A 21,675-nucleotide genomic window follows, 5' to 3' on the forward strand; every position below is an offset into this window, starting at 1 on the left:
GGCCTGACCAAAATTTGGTTTTTTTCGCAGCTTGAACGTCAACGGAGAGTGCCTAGACCCCTTCTGGCTGCCAAATAAATTTGCTGCCACTAGGGGGAGTCTAGATTTCTAGGCTAGGATTATGCTGTCATACATTGATAATGATAAAAGTGTGTCTTGACTAGGGGATAACTGTACTGGATACTGTAACATTAGTTATAGTTATAGTTAGTTTCTTACCCACAAACAATGTTGCCAATGACTCTTGGACATATTATAATCTTGTCTCGGATGGAGCCTTGGACTTTCCTGTGTGTGTGTGTGTGTGTGTGTGTGTGTGTGTGTGTCTGTCTTCTCTGGAGAGTGGCCACCTTGCCGTGGTGGAGAGGCTTGTGTGTACCTGAGATCCCAAGAGCAAAACACGGAAAAAAGGACTAAGTTACTTTTACAGACTAAATGTAATACTGATAGACAGCAGCGTAGCCCGCCGCGCAGACAGACAGTAGTTAGAGCTCCCACGGTCGGAGAGCTCTGCGTCCAACAGCAGCGGTTTCTCGCTATGCAGTAAAAACCCTGAATAAATACCTGTAATAAATTCATAATACTAACAATTAAAGTCCGGATGGACTCCAGCCATTTTCTCTGCGGGGAAAAAGATTGATGTGGAAAAAAGCAACTTCTTCTTCTGTGCGTTAATTAGCGAATCACAAACCAAGTTTAAGTCTCATTCCGCCACCTACATTACTGAATTGGAGTGTGTAGAATAATCAATGGCATTAATTAAGCTGCACGGAGGAGTTATTCCCAGTCGGGTCTGTTTGTGTGTGAGAGAGAGAGAGAGAGAGAAAAAGAGAGAGAGAGAGCATATACGACAGTAAGTGTAAACACAGGGGAATTTCCCTCCTATCAACCGGGAAGCTCTTTCTTTTTAAGAGATTCCTCCCTCTATCAGAAGAGATCCTCCACAAGTCACAATGTGGCTTCCGTCCTGCCCGTGGCACAACTGACATGATCTTCACTGCCAGACAACTACAAGAAAAATGCAAGGAACAAAAACAGTCACTATACATGGCCTTCATAGATCTTACCACAGCTTTCAACTCTGTCAACCGCCAGGGACTGGACAATCCTGTCAAGGTGTGGATGCTCTGAAAAATCGATCAGGATCCTGAGACTCCTACATGACAACATGTCAGCAGCTGTCTCTGCAATGGCTCTAAAACTGAACCTTTTAAGGTTGAAATCGGGGTCAAACAAGGCTGCATCATTGCCCCTACCCTCTTCACAGTCTTTATAGCAGCCATCCTCCATCTCATTGGAAACAATCTACCCACCGGTGTCCAGTTTGTCTTCAGAACAGATGGCAAGCTATTCAGCCTAAACAGGTTTAAAGCTAAATCAAACCTATCCCACTCTTCCATCGTGGAGCTTCAATATGCAGACGATAATGCTATTGCAACCCACACAGAAGAAGATCTTCAGGCCAGACTCAATGCATTCGCTACAAGCTTCTTGGACTTCTTGGACCCTGAACATCAAAAAGACACACCTCTGCCAACAATAACAATTGCAAATGAATATCTTGAGAACGTGGATCACTTTCCCTACCTGGGTAACCACCACCTCCACCACCTCCTTAAAAGCAGACATTGACAGTGAAATACACCACAGAATCGGCTGTGCAAGTGGAGCATCTGAAGACACACAAGAAGGACACACCCCAGGAGGACCACCATGGAACCACCCACCATCACTCTGAGTGATCGCCGATGATGATGGTGGGTGTGTGTGTGTGTGTGTGTGTGTGTGTGTGTGTGTGTGTGTGTGTGTGTGTGTGTGTGTGTGTGTGTGTTAGCTTGCTTGAGTCACGTACAGCAGGGTGGGGGCTTCTTCAGTGTTTATTCGGAGTGGCATTACTTACTGGACTGAGAGATGAGCTACGGCACAAAACACAATGGGAGATCTTTTATGTTATTATGAGAAGTCAGTTTTCCACTCGCCAGAATTTAATCTAACTTTAAGTTTTATTTAGCCACCTTCCTGACAGGTTATCATGAAATGGTTGGCATCATATGGAGTTGCATTCCTATCTTTATTCAAGAGCGCGTTCTCTGAAGCAACGGCACAAAACACAACGAGAGACCTTTTATGTTATTATGAGAAGTCAGTTTTCCACTCCTGGATTTTTCGTTTTACAACCCTGTCAGAGTCCCCCAACCAACAGAATTTCAGGTGTAATGTTGACCAATTTCCTGGTTCAACAGGCTGCACTAAAGTAAAGTGATGTCATTTTCTGTTCTTGCTGTTCTTTTATTTGCCTCTACCAACTTAGTCATTATATCCACATTACTGATTATAAAAAATCTCATTGTGTAAATATTTTGTGAAAGCACCAATAGTCAACCCTTCAATATCGCAGCATAATATCGACATCGAGGTATTTGGTCAAAAATATCGTGATTAGTGGTGTAATGGACCATAGTTGATCGGAATGCATAAAAATGCAAAATGTATTTCCCCTTAGTGAAATACATTTTTTACTCTCGCTGTTACTTAAAGTAGGCTGATAAATCTCTATGGAGGATTGCCATGAAAGGATACAGGTAATGCTATTTTGTTCACGTGAACGGCGCAATTTAAAATCTGGTGCTAATATTGCACCATTTCCTTAACGACCGGTAACTATCGAATGGAAAAACAACTCAGATTTCACTGCCTCATTTCGGTGCCACTTTAATGTCAGCGCTGCTCTCTGATGCTCCAAAACAGACGTTAAAGGCAACAGAAGCATCGCTGCATATCCGGCTAGTTAACACTAATAACACGTTACACTTGGCAGCAGGTATCGTTGATGTTAGCCCACCGTTAGCCAATAACTGGATTAAACACGGTTAAAATGCTGACAGCTAAACGGTGTAAAAGTGTGACTGTATTTCACTGTAGAGGATTCCAACAGCTGGATATACAGCCGTCTGCCGCTAAAGCCATGAGCTAAAAGACACAAACTAGCACTATGGTCACTGTTGTTGCCGGAAAACAACACAGACGGGACTAAATGGTGCTTTACTTAAAACTGGTAAACCTCATGATGCATTCAAAGTGATTGTAAAATACACTTTTCTCATCTGTTTTTGTTGTTTAATAGCAATTTACTGGTGAAAGAAGTTATTATTGTTATAAGTTATTGGTTTTACATTTATGATCAATTATTAAAATTTCCCCCTTTTTTGTGCTGATCCGAAAATGTATCTGATCCATGAATCAAAACCATGATCCTATCCAAACCTTGAGTTTTGTCATCCGTTCCACCTCTAATCGTGATATTTTATGTTCTTTTTATCACCCAGCCCTTGTGTGCCGTTATGTGTGCCAATAATGCTCCAGAAATATTTCCTATATTCTGCGGATCAGTGAGACAAATCTACCTGGTGATGTAGCATCTGCATTGCCAACAATCTTTTTTTTCTGTGTAGATTCTTATAGGAGAAGCCATTCTGTACTGCTATCTCTCCAGGAGGTCATCAGCCACGCAGACTGAGGCCAACATCAACGCTGCAGGCTGTAATTTCAACTCCTACATTCGCAGGGCCGTCCGCTTCATAGGTGGGAGAACACAATACACACTACTGATTATATTTTCTCTGTAACTGAAGCACAGAAACAGAAAGAAACAAATAACAACAGGCAACAGCTGTAACAGTAAAGATGCTTTCACACATGCACTGCAAACCTGAGATTATGTAGACATTACCGGGCAGAGCTGTACGTGACGACGCAAATGTCTGAATCAGTCGATCAGACATCCAACGGTGTTTACCCTGCCAGCTGTATTGCTATTACAAAATTGGTGTATTCTCCGAAAGCGCAGAATCTGTGAAAAATTACAGCAAGCGAGCGCAAACCTGGAAGAAAACATATATAATCATCAGACACATTCAAGGAACGGCTCTGTGAAGCCATGGAATCGGCGTCATGTCCGGTCTGCTGCACGCTCTACCCAGTGCCACCCCTCGTTTCCTGTGTTTCCAGTAGGTGGGAACCAGGGGTAGATGCATAGGCTGTATAAATGAAGCTAAAACATCTGGATGGCCCCCTAGTGGCTGGCTGCAGTATAGGTCATAAGCCCCGTCTCCTCCATGTTAGCGAATGGGACAAACAAAATCTAAGCACACGTAAAATAAATATGTCTTGCTCAAGGGCACCTTGGCAATGCCCAGGAGGTAAAATGGCATCTCTCCAGCTTCAAGTCCACACACGTACTTCGGTCCGTACGGGGTCTTGAACTGGCGACCCTTCGGTTCCCAACCCAACAGGGAATTACTGGAATTGTTGGAATTGTTGGGGCTTTGTACATTATAGAGTGTGGTCTAGACCTTCTCTATCTGTAAAGTGTCTCGAGATAACTCTTGTTATGATTTGATACTATAAATAAAATTGAATTGAATTAAACTCCCCAGTAATATAAAGGGGATTTCGCATCCGGGACCATGGGCCCGGATTTGACTACACTTCACCCCAGAGTCCAGTTTGGGGTCAACATGGCTTTATGCTAACTTTTGTAAAGTTGGAAAATGTAGGACTGCTATTACTGTTGTAGCTAATTTGTACAATAATACAATAGTGTTATTAATACAAAATGTTATGAAGTGTAATGTTTTCTATTTTGAGATAGCCTACATTCTATTGATTAATACATTGTAAATGATGTTAAATATACAGTAGTATTGGGGACTGCCCCTACTGTCGGACTTGGCATGCATGTGAACCGCGGATTCATTGCAAAGTTTAACCATCATAGTGTGAAATACAGTTTAACTAAAGTGCCGCTGTTAGGTGAAAGGGGCTGAGCAGGGTCTCAATACTGATTAAGCGGTCAAAACTGTGGTTTTCATCTGTAACTTACTCCCATGCTGTTTGCATCACGTGTTAAGATTAACTGTTTAACGCGACTATGATACGTTTTTAACCGGTTATAAAACTGTCTCAATTCAATACTGACGCCAGCGCAGTTGGAGGTGCGCCGGTCCCCAGAGCAGCATGATCACCGGGAGAGTACGGTAGAGTCTGACTCTGCAAACGGAGATCCCATTAGCGCTAGCTTCACAGCGGAGTGTTCAGATCCAGTCAAATCAGCACCAGCTGTGTGCGTAAAATATAGTGGCTATTGATGAGAGGCTGGCTGCTGAAAATCAGACGCTTTGGCGCTCGTGATTTTTCATTTGGCGCTGGCTAAAAACCTCTTTTGGGGGGGGTGCCAAAACATTCTCTATGCAGGAAAAACCCTGCAGTAGTATGCAGTATTTATTCTGCAGTATGCTGGACCAGGCTGAGCCTTTAAACAAGCTCTTAAAGCACTGGACAAAATAATGAACTCACAGCACTATTGCAAATGAAAAATATAACTTTTGAATATTAATTGTTTTTGTTTATGACCTACGTATGTTAATTTACTTTATAATATTCTACATGGTTTAGCTCCAACACCCTTAAACAATTATTCTAACAGCTCATGGTGACACAAGACAAACATGATATTCAACGAGGGGATACTGGTAAATAAAGCATTGCTTGAAATCTGTTCTAACTTTTTCAGTTACATGAACAAAAGTTAGTTTTAGTCAGTTTAAAACTGATGTTAAAAAAGATGTCATGTTGTCGTTCAGGTCTAATGCCTCTCTGAATGGTCTGTCCTACTGGCCTGGCTCCGCCCTCCGACGTACTTCAGTGAACAGAGGGAGTGGCTGAGAATGATGACGTTGAGGTTGTGTGCTAGTTTTGAGTTGTAGTTCAGTAATGGCGGCCGTTGTGGCAACGCTGCCAAATATCCAGAAGTTAACGTCCGAGCAAGAACAATCTTTGCTGAGTTTTTGTGTTGTGTTCTGTTGCCAGTGTGTGTGTGTGTGTGTGTGTGTGTGTGTGTGTGTGTGTGTGTGTGATGTGAGTGACAGTTGGCCAGCAAGCTCGTTAACGTTACGCTCTGTGAGCATGGCGGTCCGGCCGGCCAACCTGGTAGGCATTATCTGACTGTCATGTCAGTTTATGGCGCTTCTTAAATCTGCGTTTGGCCATCAGTTTTCGTAAAAAACTGGTCACAGTAGAACTTTACACAGTTGATTTCTCGCCTAAAAAAATCTCAGAAGTGAATTCAGTGATGAAATAGACAAAATGTGTAAAAAGTTGTTGGCCACAACGGCAAGCCGCGGTTGTTGTTACTGTTCCGGCGCTTTGCATTATGGGATACAGTAGGCTAGATAGACTGATAAGAGGCATACAGGAGATTTTCTCCGAAAATAATTTTTTGGCATACAGACAATGATGCTTTTGTTTGCATACTGCATAGCACATGCTACTTTTTGAGCAAATCACTGCAGCACTGCTAGTCTAGTAGGTCCACATTGAAAAGATGACATCGCTCTTACTCGGGGGAATTTGGCTACATTTTGTACAAGGGGAGGAAGTGGAGACACATGAGACTATGAGTTCAGATGTGAAAACGGCTTAACATAAGAATGTACTGTCAGAATATGAGTGGACACAGAATAAATACACAATAAATGACATTTTAAAATGCAAAGTGTCACACGGTTGCATGTTGTACTAATCCAATGTTTGCTGCTGTTTTTCACAGGTGTGCATATCTTTGGCCTGTGTGTGACAGCACTGATAACTGATATTCTCCAGCTGTCCACTGGTCAACACACACCCTACTGGTTGGATGTATGTAAACCCAACTTGACCCACATTAACATGTCCACTTGTGATGAAGCTTTTATTCTGGAGGATATCTGCTCCGGACAAGACACTGGGCTCATCAATGCTGGGAGGTAAGGCTGTGTGTCAACTACCGACTTTGTCAGAGGTTGTGTGTGGGTGTTCCTGGAGTGTCACACACACACACACACACACACACACACACACACACACACTGTACATGGACTGGTGACAACATTGCTGTTTAAACATGATGAGAATATAAAGGAACTATATATAGGTTACATGTGTGACAGCTCACTTAAAACGCCTACACACATGTACATTCTCCCAGGTGTTTTCACTTATTGGCTGATCGTACCAGGCTGGAATCACAAAACGCTCAAAGCAGCCCCTGACTGTCTGAGTTGGGACACACTCCTAAAGATAAGGCTAAAAGATAATGCTTGTTTTATATTTAATGTTTGGACTTTTACATTTGTTGGTCTATTTTAGCACCGAAATAGCTCGTAGGTCTGTGAGAAGGTGGAGGTAGTCCAGCAGTCAGTCAGCTGCTGCAGCTTATCAGCCTTGTGTGTTTAAAAAAAAAAACTATCATATTGAACTTTTAAATGTTTTTAAAGATATTTACACTGTACCAGGAGCACCAGGCAATACAGCCCTCAGGTTCATAGGGACACGCAAACCTCTCCACCACAATTGGGTGATAGTTCCCGGAGAGTAACAAACAATACAAGATAAATGTTTTAAATTGCCATTAGAAATGCTGAAAGTAATATGCTACTGTAGTGTAAAAGATACATTACAGTTTTCACATTAGGTATAACAATGTGATCAATAATGACATTCTCTACAACCATTTGGCCAAATTAGTTTTTACAGTATTTACCGTGCGTTAATGGACATCGGAAAAACGTTTTTCCAAGTGAAAACGTCACCATTCACGCAACTTCCTGTTGGAATCAGAGGTGGGAAACTCGGGCTGGATTTTGATAACCAAGTTTCCCAGTTGGTTGACGCGTTGTTGACAACTGACGTTTCATGTAGGCGACTTTGGTTCACTGAACATATTTTAATGACAATAAACTGTTTATTGTGGACATGATATGTTTCAAATTATTCATAAATAGGCCTATGTATAAAAAAAAACCACAAACGTTCGTTGTCCTGCAGATAACACAAACACCTGGCGATGTAATGTTTGGATGCTAGTATAAGAAAACCGCAGCAAATCTTTTGTTATTGTGGCCTCCATGTTTTCACACACCTGATGATCTAGGCTCCGCCCAACCGTTGGTGGCAGTCATGCAAAAAGTTGTTATGCCAAATGCCAATATAACAGAAGAAGAAGAACACGCATCCCGACCATGTGAACGCTACCAGTCGGAAAAACAACGTAACCACAGGGGCGGTCCCTGTTATTCCGAGGTGGCATGAACGCGCCATTAAAGTAACCTCTCTGGCCTCGCTGTTGGTGTGCCATCTTCTGTACGCATGCCACGCCCCTGATCTGCCAGCGTTCTATCATCGCTAGTGGCGTCACCTCCCGAATGATCTCTCATTGTTAAGTGCACAAAGCAATTCAGTAGCATTACAGGGCCTTGTGGTGCATCCAGGGGAGTGTCAATAAAACAGTCCATCAATGTGACGTCCTGTTGACAAACCATAGTTCAAAACACACCGACAAGTCTGATCTTCAGTTACATGACTGGTCACAGCAGCATGATGTCAGGTTGTGTTTCCCTAAAAGTTGAGTCGGTCTCAACTTTTTGCCGCAGGCCTGCTGCGATTTTTTTGAGTGTCCCCGCCCTGCGGCAGACCAAACGCAGTTTACCCATTCAAAATGAATAGAAAGACCTGTGTTTTTGCCGGACTGTCAGACAGCCGATGCAGGCTGTGTGAACGCGACCTTAGACAGCAGAGGCACAAACAGACCTCTCTAAATCTCATAAATGTAACATTTTACCAAAATACTGTGCACAGGCCAGCAGGCTTTAGCAGACTGATACAGAATGTTCTGTGCTTCTCTGAACACCAGACTGCTGAGCTGCTTCACACACATTGTTACTCTGTACTGTGGAATTAGTTGGAGTAGAGCGGGAGATTTTTTTCCAATTAAATCTCTAAACACCATGTCCTCTGCATGATTATATTTTTGTTTTTCTGTGAACAGAATTATTGCAGGGAAATGTGTTATGTAAATGTTTAAAAAGATGAAACAGAAAACAGTTTATTATTATTTTGTTAATTATTTTATTTGTTCATCATAAAATGTGGGTGTGGGTGTGGGTGGGTGTGTGGATCTTTCATGAGTCTCTGATCTTTTTCTTGCAGCGTCTGGTGTAAATATCCTTAGGTACTCACTCATTGCAGTTTGCAGTTGTGACATTTATGTGCATACAGTATGTAATGATATATGATTTACTGAATGTAATCGGTTTAATCATTTTAGTGATCTAAACAATGGACATAATATACAACTGACTAACATGTTATTGTACTAAAAGCTACTGTAGCCGTAGCTTTACTTAATGTATCCCATGATGGATCTCTTTGGTAACATATTTGGGGAGCTGTGACAATGTCAAGGTGTCCTGGACTCTGGGAGTCCCTTGGGAGGTGAACTCGCAATTTCCCTCACACGCACACACATACATGCAAAGGTTTAAGTTTCTTTAAAAGCCAGCTGACTGCTGCAAATGAATATTCAGCACTGCCCTTATCTGTCTGATCATGAGAATTATCAGAAAGAAAACTTTCTTTCTTTTTTTCATAATAGGAAGTCGTTTCCCTCCCAGCATGCAACTCTGGCTGCCTTTGCTGCTGTCTACATCTCAGTAAGTGGTTCCTATAATTCAATTCAATTACATTTTATTTATAGTATCAAATCATAACAAGTTATCATAACAGTTATCTCAGGACACTTTACAGATAGAGTAGGTCTAGACCACACTCTATAATTTACAAAGACCCAACAATTCCAGTAATTCCCCCAAGAGCAAGCATTTAGTGTGACAGTGGCAAGGAAAAACTCCTTTTAGGAAGAAACCTTGGACAGACCCAAGCTCTTGGTAGGCGGTGTCTGACGGTGCCGGTTGGGAGTTTGATGAACAGTGGCAATAATAGTCATAGTAAAGACAATGGAACAATGACCAGAAATAGTATTTGTAGTAGTTCATGGCATAGCAGGGCACTACAGGGTGTTACAGGACGTAGCAGGGCACAGCAGAGCATAGCAGGACGTAGCACAGCGTAGCAGGACGCAGAAGGACATAGCAGGGTGTAACAGGGCATAGCAAGGCACGGAGCAGGACCACCGGGATAGCTGTAACCATGATTTAGGTGCCACCCTAATCCAAGGAAACATGCTGGGCAAAAGAAGCACATAATAAGGACTCTGGGGAATAAGCTCCCCAGAGCTAAGTTAGTGACAAGCATTTCTGGGACAAGGATGCACACAGATGGAAAGAGAGAGAAGAGAGAAACTCAGTGTGTCAAAGGAAGTCCCCCGGCAGTCTAAAACTATAACAGCATAAATAAGAGAGAGAGGTTAAGGAGAGGAGCCTGGTCAGGCTAGAACTCTCCCCTGCCGGATCGGGCTGTACTGGCCTGCCTCCCTCTACTTTGATTATATCATTGGTTATATGGTAGATTAATCTGACAACTATGAAGAGAAGCAGAGAAGAGAAGGGGTGCCGTGTCTGGCGATATACATCCTCCCCCGCCAGTCTAGGTGAATGCTGCAACTCCTCACTCCCTAACTATAAGCTTTATCGAAGAGGAGAGTTTTAAGTTTACTTTTAAATTTGGTGACAGTGTCTGCCTCCCGAACACAGACCAGGAGCTGGTTCCACAGGAGAGGAGCCTGATAGCTAAAGGCTCTGGCTCCCATTCTACTTTTAGAGACTCTAGGAACCACAAGTAACTCTGCATTCTGGGAGCGCAGTGCTCTAGTGGGACAATGAGGTACTATGAGCTCTTCAAGATAGGATGGTGCTTGACCATTTAGAGCTTTGTAGGTCAGGAGAAGGATTTTAAATTCAATCCTGGATTTTACAGGAAGCCAATGCAGAGAAGTTAATACAGGAGAAATATGATCTATTTTCTTAGTTCTTGTCAGAATACACGCTGCAGCATTCTGGACCAGCTGGAGAGTCTTAAGGGACTTATTTAGGCAACCTGGTAGTAAGGAATTACAATAGTTCAGCCTGGAAGTAACGAATGCATGGACTAGTTTTTCAGCATCGTTTTGAGACAGGATGTGCCTAATTTTGGCAAATTAAAAAAGGCTGTTCTTGATGTTTGTTTTAAGTGGGCATTGAAGGATATACACTGATCAAAAATAACTCTTAGATTTCTGACAGTAGTACTGGAGGCCAGGGCAATACCATCCAGATTAACTATATCTTTGGATAATGAGTTTCGGAGGTGTTTAGGGCCCAGCACAATAACTTCAGTTTTGTTTGAATTTAACATCAGAAAATTGTAGGTCATCCAGGATTTTATATCTTTAATGCATGCTTGAAGTTTAGCTAACTGACTGGTTTCGTCTGGCTTGATTGGTATAATTGGGGGTCATCCGCATAACAGTGAAAATGAATTGAGTGTTTCCTAATAATATTGCCTAGAGGAAGCATATATAAGGTGAATAGAATTGGTCCAAGCACTGAGCCTTGAGGAACGCCATGGCTAACTTTAGCGTACCTAGAGGATTTATTGTTAATATTAACAAATTGAGATCAATCAGATCGAACCAGCTTAGTCTCATTCCTTTAATGTAGGGCTGAGCGATAAATTGATTTTATCGATTAACTCGAATGTGTAGTTGACGTTGTTTGTTTAAATGAAAATCGGTTTTCTCCTTAACATCCGCCGACGCTCCCCTCTGGGCTCCAGTAGCTCCGAACGGACTCAGCCCTCCCCCCGCGCATTTGCCACCTCTTAGAGATACACAAACAACATGGCAGCGACAGGGACTAACATTAATTATTTTCTTAACCAGTCGTTTACTGGAGCAGTCGTTTCATTACTTACTTAACCGTAATCTCCGCCGAAATGACCGGCAGCTCGCAGTGCTGTGTCCCCGGCTGTCAGTCACCTATTCTCGGATAACTGAACCACCAGCTACCGCTGACCTGAAGGGGCACCATGCGGGGCACCAGAGGCGGTGTTGAGGAACTCTGTTGCGGCTCAACACATCTACTAAATGCTGCTGATACGACCGAGCTGTGACGGAGGTCTGTAGCGGCTTTAACAACTAACAATCGCCGCTCTGTAGCACGGAGCTCCACTTTGACGTTTGTTTTTATCGCTACGGAGGAGCTTGCTACAACAGGTATGCTACATTCAAGAGACCATGGGATGTTAATGTACGTTACTCAGCAACAGGTGAAAACAGGGGCAAGGTTGCGCAATAACGTTAAAATGATTTGAACTTTTAGCGAGGAACAAGAAGTAAATTACCTGTATGTGTGAAAACAGCTTTATCTCACGCATCCGTTTTGTTGTTGAATATATGCTCCCCCCCCCAAAAAAAATAACAACAACAAACTGGTAGGGAAAACACTCAAACCAATTTATATTTCCACAAAATTGGCATGAATAATCATAATGGCATACAATCGGGGGATTTTATTTTTAGGCCATATCGCCCAGCCCTACTTTATTGCCAACTAAATGTTCCAATCTCTTTGACAGGATGGTATGGTCAATAGTGTTGAATGCAGCACTAAGATCTAATAAGACAAGTATGGAGACAAGTCCTTTGTCTGAAGCAGTTAGAAGGCCGTTAGTAATTTTCACCAGTGCCTATGTAGACTGAGACCTAAAACAGAAATGCTGCAGGCAGTTGTAGGTAATTTACAAGTGGTAAGATATCTTGGTAACACTTTATTTGAAGGGCTGTGCATAAGACTGACATGACACTGTCATTATTATGACATGACACCATCATAAACATGAGTCATTTTTAAGTGTCATTCGGTAAATTATTTTAATGCAAACTTAGCATTGACTGAGATGTCTTTGTCATGCCAACTTGACATTAAGGAAGATAACAATCTCTGTGTTATGACAACTTGACATTGAGCAAGACAATACAAACCTGTAGATGTCTTTGTAATTGAATATGATGTCACTAATCTGAGGTGTGGTATTATCTGTTTTATATTAACATTATTGATCCTGACTGGCTCCCTGTGTGTTTCAGATGTACTTCAACACGGTGCTGACAGACTCTGCCAAGCTGCTGAAGCCTCTCCTGGTGTTCTCCTTCGTCATGCTGGCCATCCTGGCTGGGCTGACCCGGATCATCCAGTTCAGAAACCATCCTGTTGATGTCTACTGTGGATGGTTACTTGGAGCTGCCATTGCCTTTTATCTGGTAACACAGTTTGCCACTCACAAGCATCTTCAGTATAAAGGGTTCTTGTGTAGCCTAAACTGTCCCGCCAAAAAGAAGTCTGTTTCTATAGAAATCTATGAGAAAATAAAACCTACTTCTGACTTATCAGTAAACATTTTCACAATGGGTTTATGGTCTCAATCTTTAGTAAATGATGGTCCCATTTATCTTAAAACAGACAATAAAGCAGGGGATGCTTTAGGACCTGTCAATCAGGACAGAGGCTTAGCAATGCTAACCATGCTAACATTGGGGACATTAAAATAGACCTCAACTTGTTTTTGACGGTTGTCTGTGTTTTCATCTTAAACTCTGACCCTTTCAGTGTGTGTTTTCAAAGTTAACTGGAACATGTTGGTCACCAAAAAATGTCTTCGTTCTGTCTAGTGTTCTGCCAACCAAGCTAGCTAGCTACTGCTAGCGATAGCTGATGATCATGAACTTCTCCAGTTCCCAGAAATCTGTGTTTACCTGCTGGTAAATCTACACTGGATGACTGGCTTCAGAAGGGTTGGAAATTATCATCATCAATCATTATCTCCTTTTGGACTAATTCTGATTTCATAGTTCAAAGCTATTTAATATTTCTTTTAGACGATTGTCCCCCCCAGCTACAGGATAGTGCTCAGTAATCTTCCTCAGACGGAGCAGCAACGAAAGCTTCAATTTCTGACATTTGGACTTACACAACAGACCAACTGTTCACGCTGAAACAGGGCCAGACAAGCAGTGACACTTCACCAGGCGTAATGTGAGGGCGGACCCGCAGCTAGATTAGATTTCCCCCACTATCTAACTACACAGAGACCCACTAACTATGCTCCCACCTAGTCTTCATGCAGCTACTTGCACAGGGTAATTATGCACTGAAGCCCGATGGATCAGCTGAAAAAAACACATCAGACTTCTTACTCACCTGTTCCCAGCATGAAACAGCGTCTGGCGAATTAAACTCACCATTCAGCCCAAATAACACAATATATAACTTATATTTCTACAAACTCGAGTCATCAAAAATCTGCCAACTCATCCTGTTCAGTCAGCCCAAAAGCGTTGTGTCCTTCCCCTCAGTCACAACGCTCATGAATGAGCAAAACAGTTTACCGCCATAACAATAAAACAAAGGAACTGCAACACGTGCACCAGCCGGTTAACATGCCATATTTACCAAATCATAATGAATTGAAAACAATAACAGCCAAGCAAATGAGACATAACTCCACAGCGCAGCGGGGTTGCTAGATGCTGCTATGTTTACGGTTATAAAAACCTGTGCTCTCACAGAGCTCTGTAACCGGCTGACAGTCACCTTTTATCGACTAACCGTAACAACAACGACCGCTAAAAAGACTGCAACCTTGCAGAGCTTTGTGCCCAACTGACAGCCATCTTTTCTCAGCTTAACGTCACTGCAACAGCCGCTAAAAAAAGACTGCGACCTCGCGGTTGTCTGTGCTCAGGGCACAGTCACTGTCTGTCGGCTACTGCCGCTGAAAAGAAGCAGGGGACAATTTCGTGCAGGAGGGAGATTGTCAGTACTACTACTTCGAGATCCGTTATACAGCTTGTCTATACACTCTACAGTCAGTATATTACACATTATGGTTGCGTGCCAGTTAGTAAGAAAGTGGTCTCATCTTACTGTCATATCATACACCTTGAAGCTGGCGATGGTAACGTTAGCCACAATAACATAACATAACGTTACATACATTGCAAAGCGACCAGTAGAGAACACTATGTCCCAATCCAACAATTCAGGCTACGGGGTGTTTTGTCAAACTTAAATTGCATGTTTCCATTATAAGGAAGTCAAACGGTTTCTGGCATATGACATGGATCCTACGTTAGCAGTTAGTGTGTATTAGCATGGCGGCGTTTGCACCAGTCAGGAACACTTCACCGGCTATGTCTAAAATAAAATTCCGAATAACTAACTGGAGTACTCTATATAATTTAATTCGAGCAAATAAACGTTAGCCGTAAAATAAATGAATGAAGCTCAATTCTTATCTGTTCAGGAGGAAATTAGTCAACTCTGTGTCCTTTTGGGCTCTTGCTGTCTCCATCTTTTAAATGCATCTCCAATATTAACCCGTGTTTTACCTCGTCTGTGGATATGCAACCGCTAAAAAATAAAAAAAAATTTAGGGCGGGCAGAATGACTCCATTTCCATTGATCCCGTTAGTTTGTTTGCTGCTTCCATGGCTGTAACGCGCTGGGTTTGCGTTACCTGGCAACCCGGCCCGGCTGTCAAAACACAAACAGACATTCCGTCACGGAACGAAAATTTCAAAAGGAGAATATACTGGCTTTAGCATTGTTGTCAGAAGTATTTAATAATAAAAGATAATATCTGATGACACATTGTGGTCATTTTTTGATTAAATATTGCACCTTTAAACAGTAACATTAATATAGTGTGTCAGGGGAATACAGCGTCTCCTGCAGCGTGGAGTCAGTCATAGGGACTGCAGGGTGCGCTAATGTTAGCTTCTTGTCTCATGTGGGGTCTGATAAACACTTCATTTATCCAATTCAGTCCCAAAATGTAATTTATTTGTTTTATTTTCCAAGCTACCATAGCTGTCATATTTCACAGACCAGCGTGAGCGTGGTTTCCAGGGTAAATTAGCCGTTGAGGCTTTCGCCGTTGTTTGTCAGTCTGAGACTTGACTTGCGCTGTTGTTTATTTGGTTGCCATGACTTCGTGAGTGAAGACGTCCTGTCACTGTTTCAGTTGCTCACCCTCAAAGAGGTGAGAGAGCGTATGACCGTTGCCAATATTCCGTTAATATCTGTCTCTCTTGCAGCTCAGGTAAACACTGTTGGGTAAACGGAGATCAAATAAGCATTTTATGTTCCTTATGTCTGTTCCTTTCCAATTTAGTTTGTTGTGGAAAATATATAGCTACATACCTGTGGCATGCTGCAGTAACTTTCACCTAATTGTTCCTTGGGTAATTATTATGTGGTGGTATTCAGGCTAGCACTACTCCACAAAAGCTGACCAAGGTTGTTCAAGCTCATGCCAGCTGTAATTTAAGCTGTTGATTTTGCCTTTGGAAAGTCTTGAAATCCCGGTGGGTTGTGATATTTTGTTCCAAAACAGGGGTGCAAGTTGCAAGTGAGTTTTAAAAGTCAAACATGACATTATATAACAACAATATATAACCCAAGCAGACGCCTAAAGGGTGATTCATGACAAAACAATGGGTGAGGCCAAAGCATTTCCTCTGTTGAGTTTGTCATTTTCCATTTTTGGCACACTGACAATGACAGGCTACAGTGTATTATTCAGTACAGTTGCATGAAGTAGACATATACAGACCCTTTCCAAAAAATTAGAATATCATGGAAAAGTTTATTTATTTCCATAATTCCATTCAAAACGTTAAACTTCCATAGATTATAGATTCAGGGCCCACAACTTAAACGATTTCAAGTATTTAGTTCTTTATTTGTACATAATTTGGGCTTCCAGCTCATAAAACCCACGAAAACAGGATTTCAAAAAATTAGAATACTGTGAAGAAATCACCATTTACTTCTCAGTTTTAGCAGAAAAAAAATAAATTAGGATCACATCAAATCAATCAAAATACGGTACTTTCAAAACGATACGTCAATCTTCAATACTTGGTAGGGAATCCCTTTGCCTTAATCACTGCCTCGATGCGCCGTGGCATTGAGGCAATCAGCCTGTGGCATTGCCTGGGAGTTATGGAAGCCCAGATTTCCTTGATGCTTGCTGTCAGCTCTTCTTTGTTTTTGGGTCTGATGCCCCTCATTTTCCTCTTGATAATACCCCATAGATTATCAATGGGGTTTAGGTCCGGCGAGTTGGCTGGCCAGTCAAGCACTGTGATAGCATGGGCATCAAACCAGGTTTTGGTGCTTCTGGCAGTATGGGCAGGGGCCAGGTCCTGCTGGAAGATGAAATCTGCATCTCCATACAGATCCTCAGCAGAAGGAATCATGAAGTCCTCTAAAACTTTATGGTAGACTGATGCGGTTACCTTGGATTTAAGAAAGCAGAGTTTACCAACACCTGCACTGGACATTGCACCCCAAATCATGACTGACTGTGGATATTTCACACTGGACCTCAAGCAAATTGGGTTCTGTTCCTCACCCGTCTTCCTCCAAACCCTTGGACTTTGATTCCCGAATGAAAGGCACACTTTACTTTCATCGGAAAAGAGGACCTTGGACCACTGGCCAACAGTCAAATCCTTCTTATGGGGATTTTTTCACAGTATTCAAATTTTTTGAAATCCTGTTTTCGTGGGTTTTATGAGCTGGAAGCCCAAATTATGTACAAATAAACAACTAAATACTTGAAATTGTTTAAGTTGTGGGCCCTGAATCTATAATCTATGGAAGTTTAACGTTTTGAATGGAATAATGGAAATAAATAAACTTTTCCATGATATTCTAATTTTTTGGAAAGGGTCTGTGTATGTGTGGAATCTGGTGGATATTTCATACCTCCCACACACCATCACCCTCAGCCCACACACACTCGGTCCAGCATACCTACAACACACATTAGCAGAACTGAAACCGGTACACACACACACACACACACACACACACACACACACACACACACACACACACACCGCCCTGTTCAGCCGCCTACACCCTTGTTGTTGGGCCTCATCCTGCAGGAGGAAACGTTGGCTGCTGTGTGAGGCTGTGCTCCGGAACACTAACTCTACATCAGATGATGCAGAATCTGTCCTTAACACAGTTCAAACTAAAAACATTTCACCAGTGGAAATTGCAAGATTTGAGGCTCGATAAACAACGAATTACCGCTGCTAAAGGTTAACTCAGCCGGTAACACTAATCCGCCTGTCTCCTTGTCCCTACGTGTCGCGTTTAACCTGAGGATAAGACTAACTTGCCTGAGTGAGTGTAGGTCTTCCCCAAGGCCGGATTTTCTTTTTTTCTTTTTTTTTAATTCAATTAAAATAAAATTCATTAATTAGTGTGTGTTTGTGTGTATGTGTGTTAACAATAATTTAGTTGCAGACAAAAAAGTATCATGATCAGTTTTTTGGCTGGGTCGGCTGTGTCTGATACTACGAGTCAGGTTACCGCGGAAACTGTTGATAGCGGCAAGACAGGCGGTAGAGAATAGTGTGAGAGAAAGAGAGTATGAGGACATCGACAAAACAAACACCATGGATAAAAAACGGTGGAGCAGTGGAGCCACAAAACGGAAAGCTAAAAGGGAGAAGGATAGCAGAGAGGATTTAATTAGGAGTAATATTCCATCCGTCTCCCCTTTGGTGGTGCCTGCGGTGATGCTAGCGATGAGGACTTTAGCACAACATCCAGCCTTGCTATTTCAGATGAACAATTAGAACAACATCAGCACCACAACAAGACAGAGAACCACGCGGTCTAGGCTTATCAATGCATCATATGTGGGAGTCATTCTCTAGTTGAGGGTACTTTCACGTAATATTTCACATAATATTTTAAAAGTAGCCTTTATCTTTTGTCTTTTTCCGTCAGTTCACTGCAGAGAATCTGTGAAGTATAGCTTTGTTGTTTTTAATATTTTTAGATCCTTGATCCAGATTAAATCACTCAGGCGTATTCACAAGATGTTATTATTTTTTTTTTTTATTTGAATGTTATTACAGTATGTTGGGGTTAGTATTAGTTTGCTGTGTAAGACAGAACACTAAGCACATGTATCATTGCAATGTGGTCATTCATATCAGACAATCGGACAGCGAGCAGGCATCTCTGCAACGCCAAAATCACATAACTGTAGGTTTACATATTTAATATGGGTTTTGTCACCACCAAATATAATAATTTCTGCAGATAATGTAATACAAAAATGATAAATAAATAAAGTAGGCTATACTTTCTCTAAAATGTAAAGTGTGCAAATATACAAACATATAAACCATAAGATAATACTGATACTGATACAGATTTTAAGGTGGAAGAAGGCAGTTGTGGTGATTTTGATGACATGCTTTTCGAAGAAGAGGTTGCTGTCAAAAATGACTCCTGATGTTGTGGATGTGTGAGGAGGAAGACAGAGTGGAGTTATAGATGGTGAAGCAAAAGTTGTGCGATGTTTTGAAGAGGAATTTGGGACCGTTGATGATCGTGTCTGATTTGTCACAGTTAAGTTTGAGAAAGTTGGTTTGCGTCTACGATTTAATTTCACTGAAGCCAATGGTCAAAGTGGAGTGATTTGCCGTGGTGATGGATTTGGTGGAGATGTAGAGCTGAACAACATCGGCAATGGCGTTACATTGTCAGGTGTCATTACATATCAAGAAATTATGACATAGAATAAAATAGTTGCCATACATCAAGTTGTGCAACTTAACTTTAAGAACTAGATTTCACGCTGAGAGTGAGCTGTATAGGTCTATTTATACTCAACCTATTTTGTGTTTGTAACATTGATTACAATTTTACAAACACAGCTCTGTTACACTTTAGGCTAGTAGATTGTTGATCATCTGTTTCTCTGTGATGGGGAGAGACAGTGAGAGAGAGTAAAAGAGGTGTTCAACAATAAGCTGTTTTTCCAAAGTCAGCTCTTTAGATAAAATTGTGGTCACCACTATGTTTTTTTCTTGCCTTTGTTTTTGGTGTGATTTACTTGGGTTGGCTCTGTGGAAGGGATGAGTAGGATGTTTTCTGTTGAGATTAGCATTGATGTTGTGCTATTGTGGGAAGCTAGTTCGATTTTGACAGACTGTACAGACATGACTATTTATTCTTAGTTATGTTATTAGGCTGTATTATACTGCACTAAAACTACATATTTACAATGTTTTTAGTGACCTGCGCTGTCATTGCAAAACGGAAAATAAGTCAATCATTTGTTTCGTGATGAAAAGTGACTGCAGGGCTGACGGAGGTTTTACAGCCCTGTCCGTCAAGAGACAAAGTCTAATGCCCCCACTGATAGGGGTATCTGTAACATACAAAACATTTGCCTAAACTGCGACCTTTTCTAAAATACTGCTGGTTCTGTGGTGTTGGCGCTTCCAATCTGATGCCTGCAGTGCGCCATAAAAGCATCAATTAAGATGCGTCAAATGAGGCGTGTCAGTTATCACTTTCAGTGCGTTTGGGCCTAAAGTGTTTTCCGTCGGAACGTCTTTCTCCCAGAGTTTCTCTTTTTTTCTGTCTGTGGTGTAGCGGTGGTTCCGTTTGAGGCCCTCCACCTCTGCTTCCTCAAACTTCTCAAAGGATCTCCGTCATCATCTAGCCATGAATCTCCCAGACACACATGCCTACCAGTATACAACTCAAAAGACAATAAACTGATATTGTATCAACAAACGGCTACTCAAAGGACGAGGTCGTAACAGTATCATTACAGATGCATTAACATGTAAGCATTATTTTAATGTTGTAGCTGGTTGAGGGGGATTACTGTTGGGTCATTTAATCGGAGGCCATGGTTCTTAGCAGGAAACCAATGTTAGTGCCTACTCAGTGTAGGGAATGAGTCCTTAAGCTGGAGAATCGGAGCAGCGCCACCTTAAATTCGCTTTACTGCACCATTGAGACAAAAAGAGAGACAGGCAAGGAAGGCAAAGCTCTCGATCTACCGAAAGAACAGGATAAACAAGTGTGCGGGAGAGGGAGGTTTGGGGTCCCCTGCTAGAGCTGCTGCCCCGGCGACCTGACCCCAGATAAGAGGAGGAAGATGGATTGATGGACTGTTTAATTCCAGTACAGTTCCTGTTCAAAACGCTTGGCCTCCTGTATTGCTGCTTGTAGCTTTGTCCAGAACCATTGTACCCCAAAATAACTTACAGAAGGCCCCCAATGCAGCCCAACAGTGTACTACTGACTTACTGTGTATTTTTACTTCAGAGGAAAACACTGTACTACTAAATTTACCTGACAAAAAGATGGCACTGGTTATGTTGCAATTCAGATTTCACTCACAAAATATCAAAATTGGAATATGGTGCATTATTAGTTATTAAAATATCCAGTATTATATTAGAGATAAAAGCTCCACCTTGAACACACGTTAAGTAAATTTAGGTACATTGTGCTGATAATGTTACAACTCAAAACGTTTTAGTCCAGTTTTAGTCGATGAAAAGTCATTACATTTGAATCAACTTTTATTCATTACTTTTAGTCCAAAAAAATTCCCTGAATGTTGTCAGCTATTTTTTTATTTAGTCTTATTCCTGTCAAATATTATCAGATATATCAGATGATATTGAACATTTCAGTTAATCTAGTCTTGTATAAAAACTATAACTTTGATTTTACTTTATTTTAGTCAAACTGATTTTACTTAAGATTTTATATCATAAATCATGTCATCAACACAGGTGCCTACTGACACTTCACCTGTTCAGCTGACTTTAGCAGTTTAAATAACAGACACTTATTTAAACTCCTACTGTTATAAAATGGGAACTAGGCACATGCACTCAACTGTCCTGCAGTTATACAGACGTGAACTAAGCAAAGACATTTGCCTTGTTCATTGACTAACAGCGCACAATGAAACACTGATGTATGATTGGATTAATTTACTTATTATTTATAAAAGTGCTGG

The 21,675-nt window shown here is 41.6% G+C and overlaps 1 protein-coding gene across 1 annotated transcript in view; it reads left to right on the plus strand.

Moving 5' to 3' along the window:
- The window catches only part of LOC114565217 (phospholipid phosphatase-related protein type 4), a 112,757-nt gene that overhangs the window by 69,859 nt on the left and 21,223 nt on the right, over positions 1-21,675 (plus strand). The window contains exons 3-6 of the mRNA XM_028593125.1: positions 3,453-3,582; positions 6,608-6,803; positions 9,470-9,527; positions 12,899-13,072. Of these exons, the coding sequence (XP_028448926.1) occupies positions 3,453-3,582; positions 6,608-6,803; positions 9,470-9,527; positions 12,899-13,072 (558 nt within the window). The remainder of the gene's footprint in view (positions 1-3,452; positions 3,583-6,607; positions 6,804-9,469; positions 9,528-12,898; positions 13,073-21,675) is intronic.

Source organism: Perca flavescens, chromosome 12, assembly GCF_004354835.1.
Source record: "Perca flavescens isolate YP-PL-M2 chromosome 12, PFLA_1.0, whole genome shotgun sequence".
Lineage (NCBI taxonomy): Eukaryota > Metazoa > Chordata > Actinopteri > Perciformes > Percidae > Perca > Perca flavescens.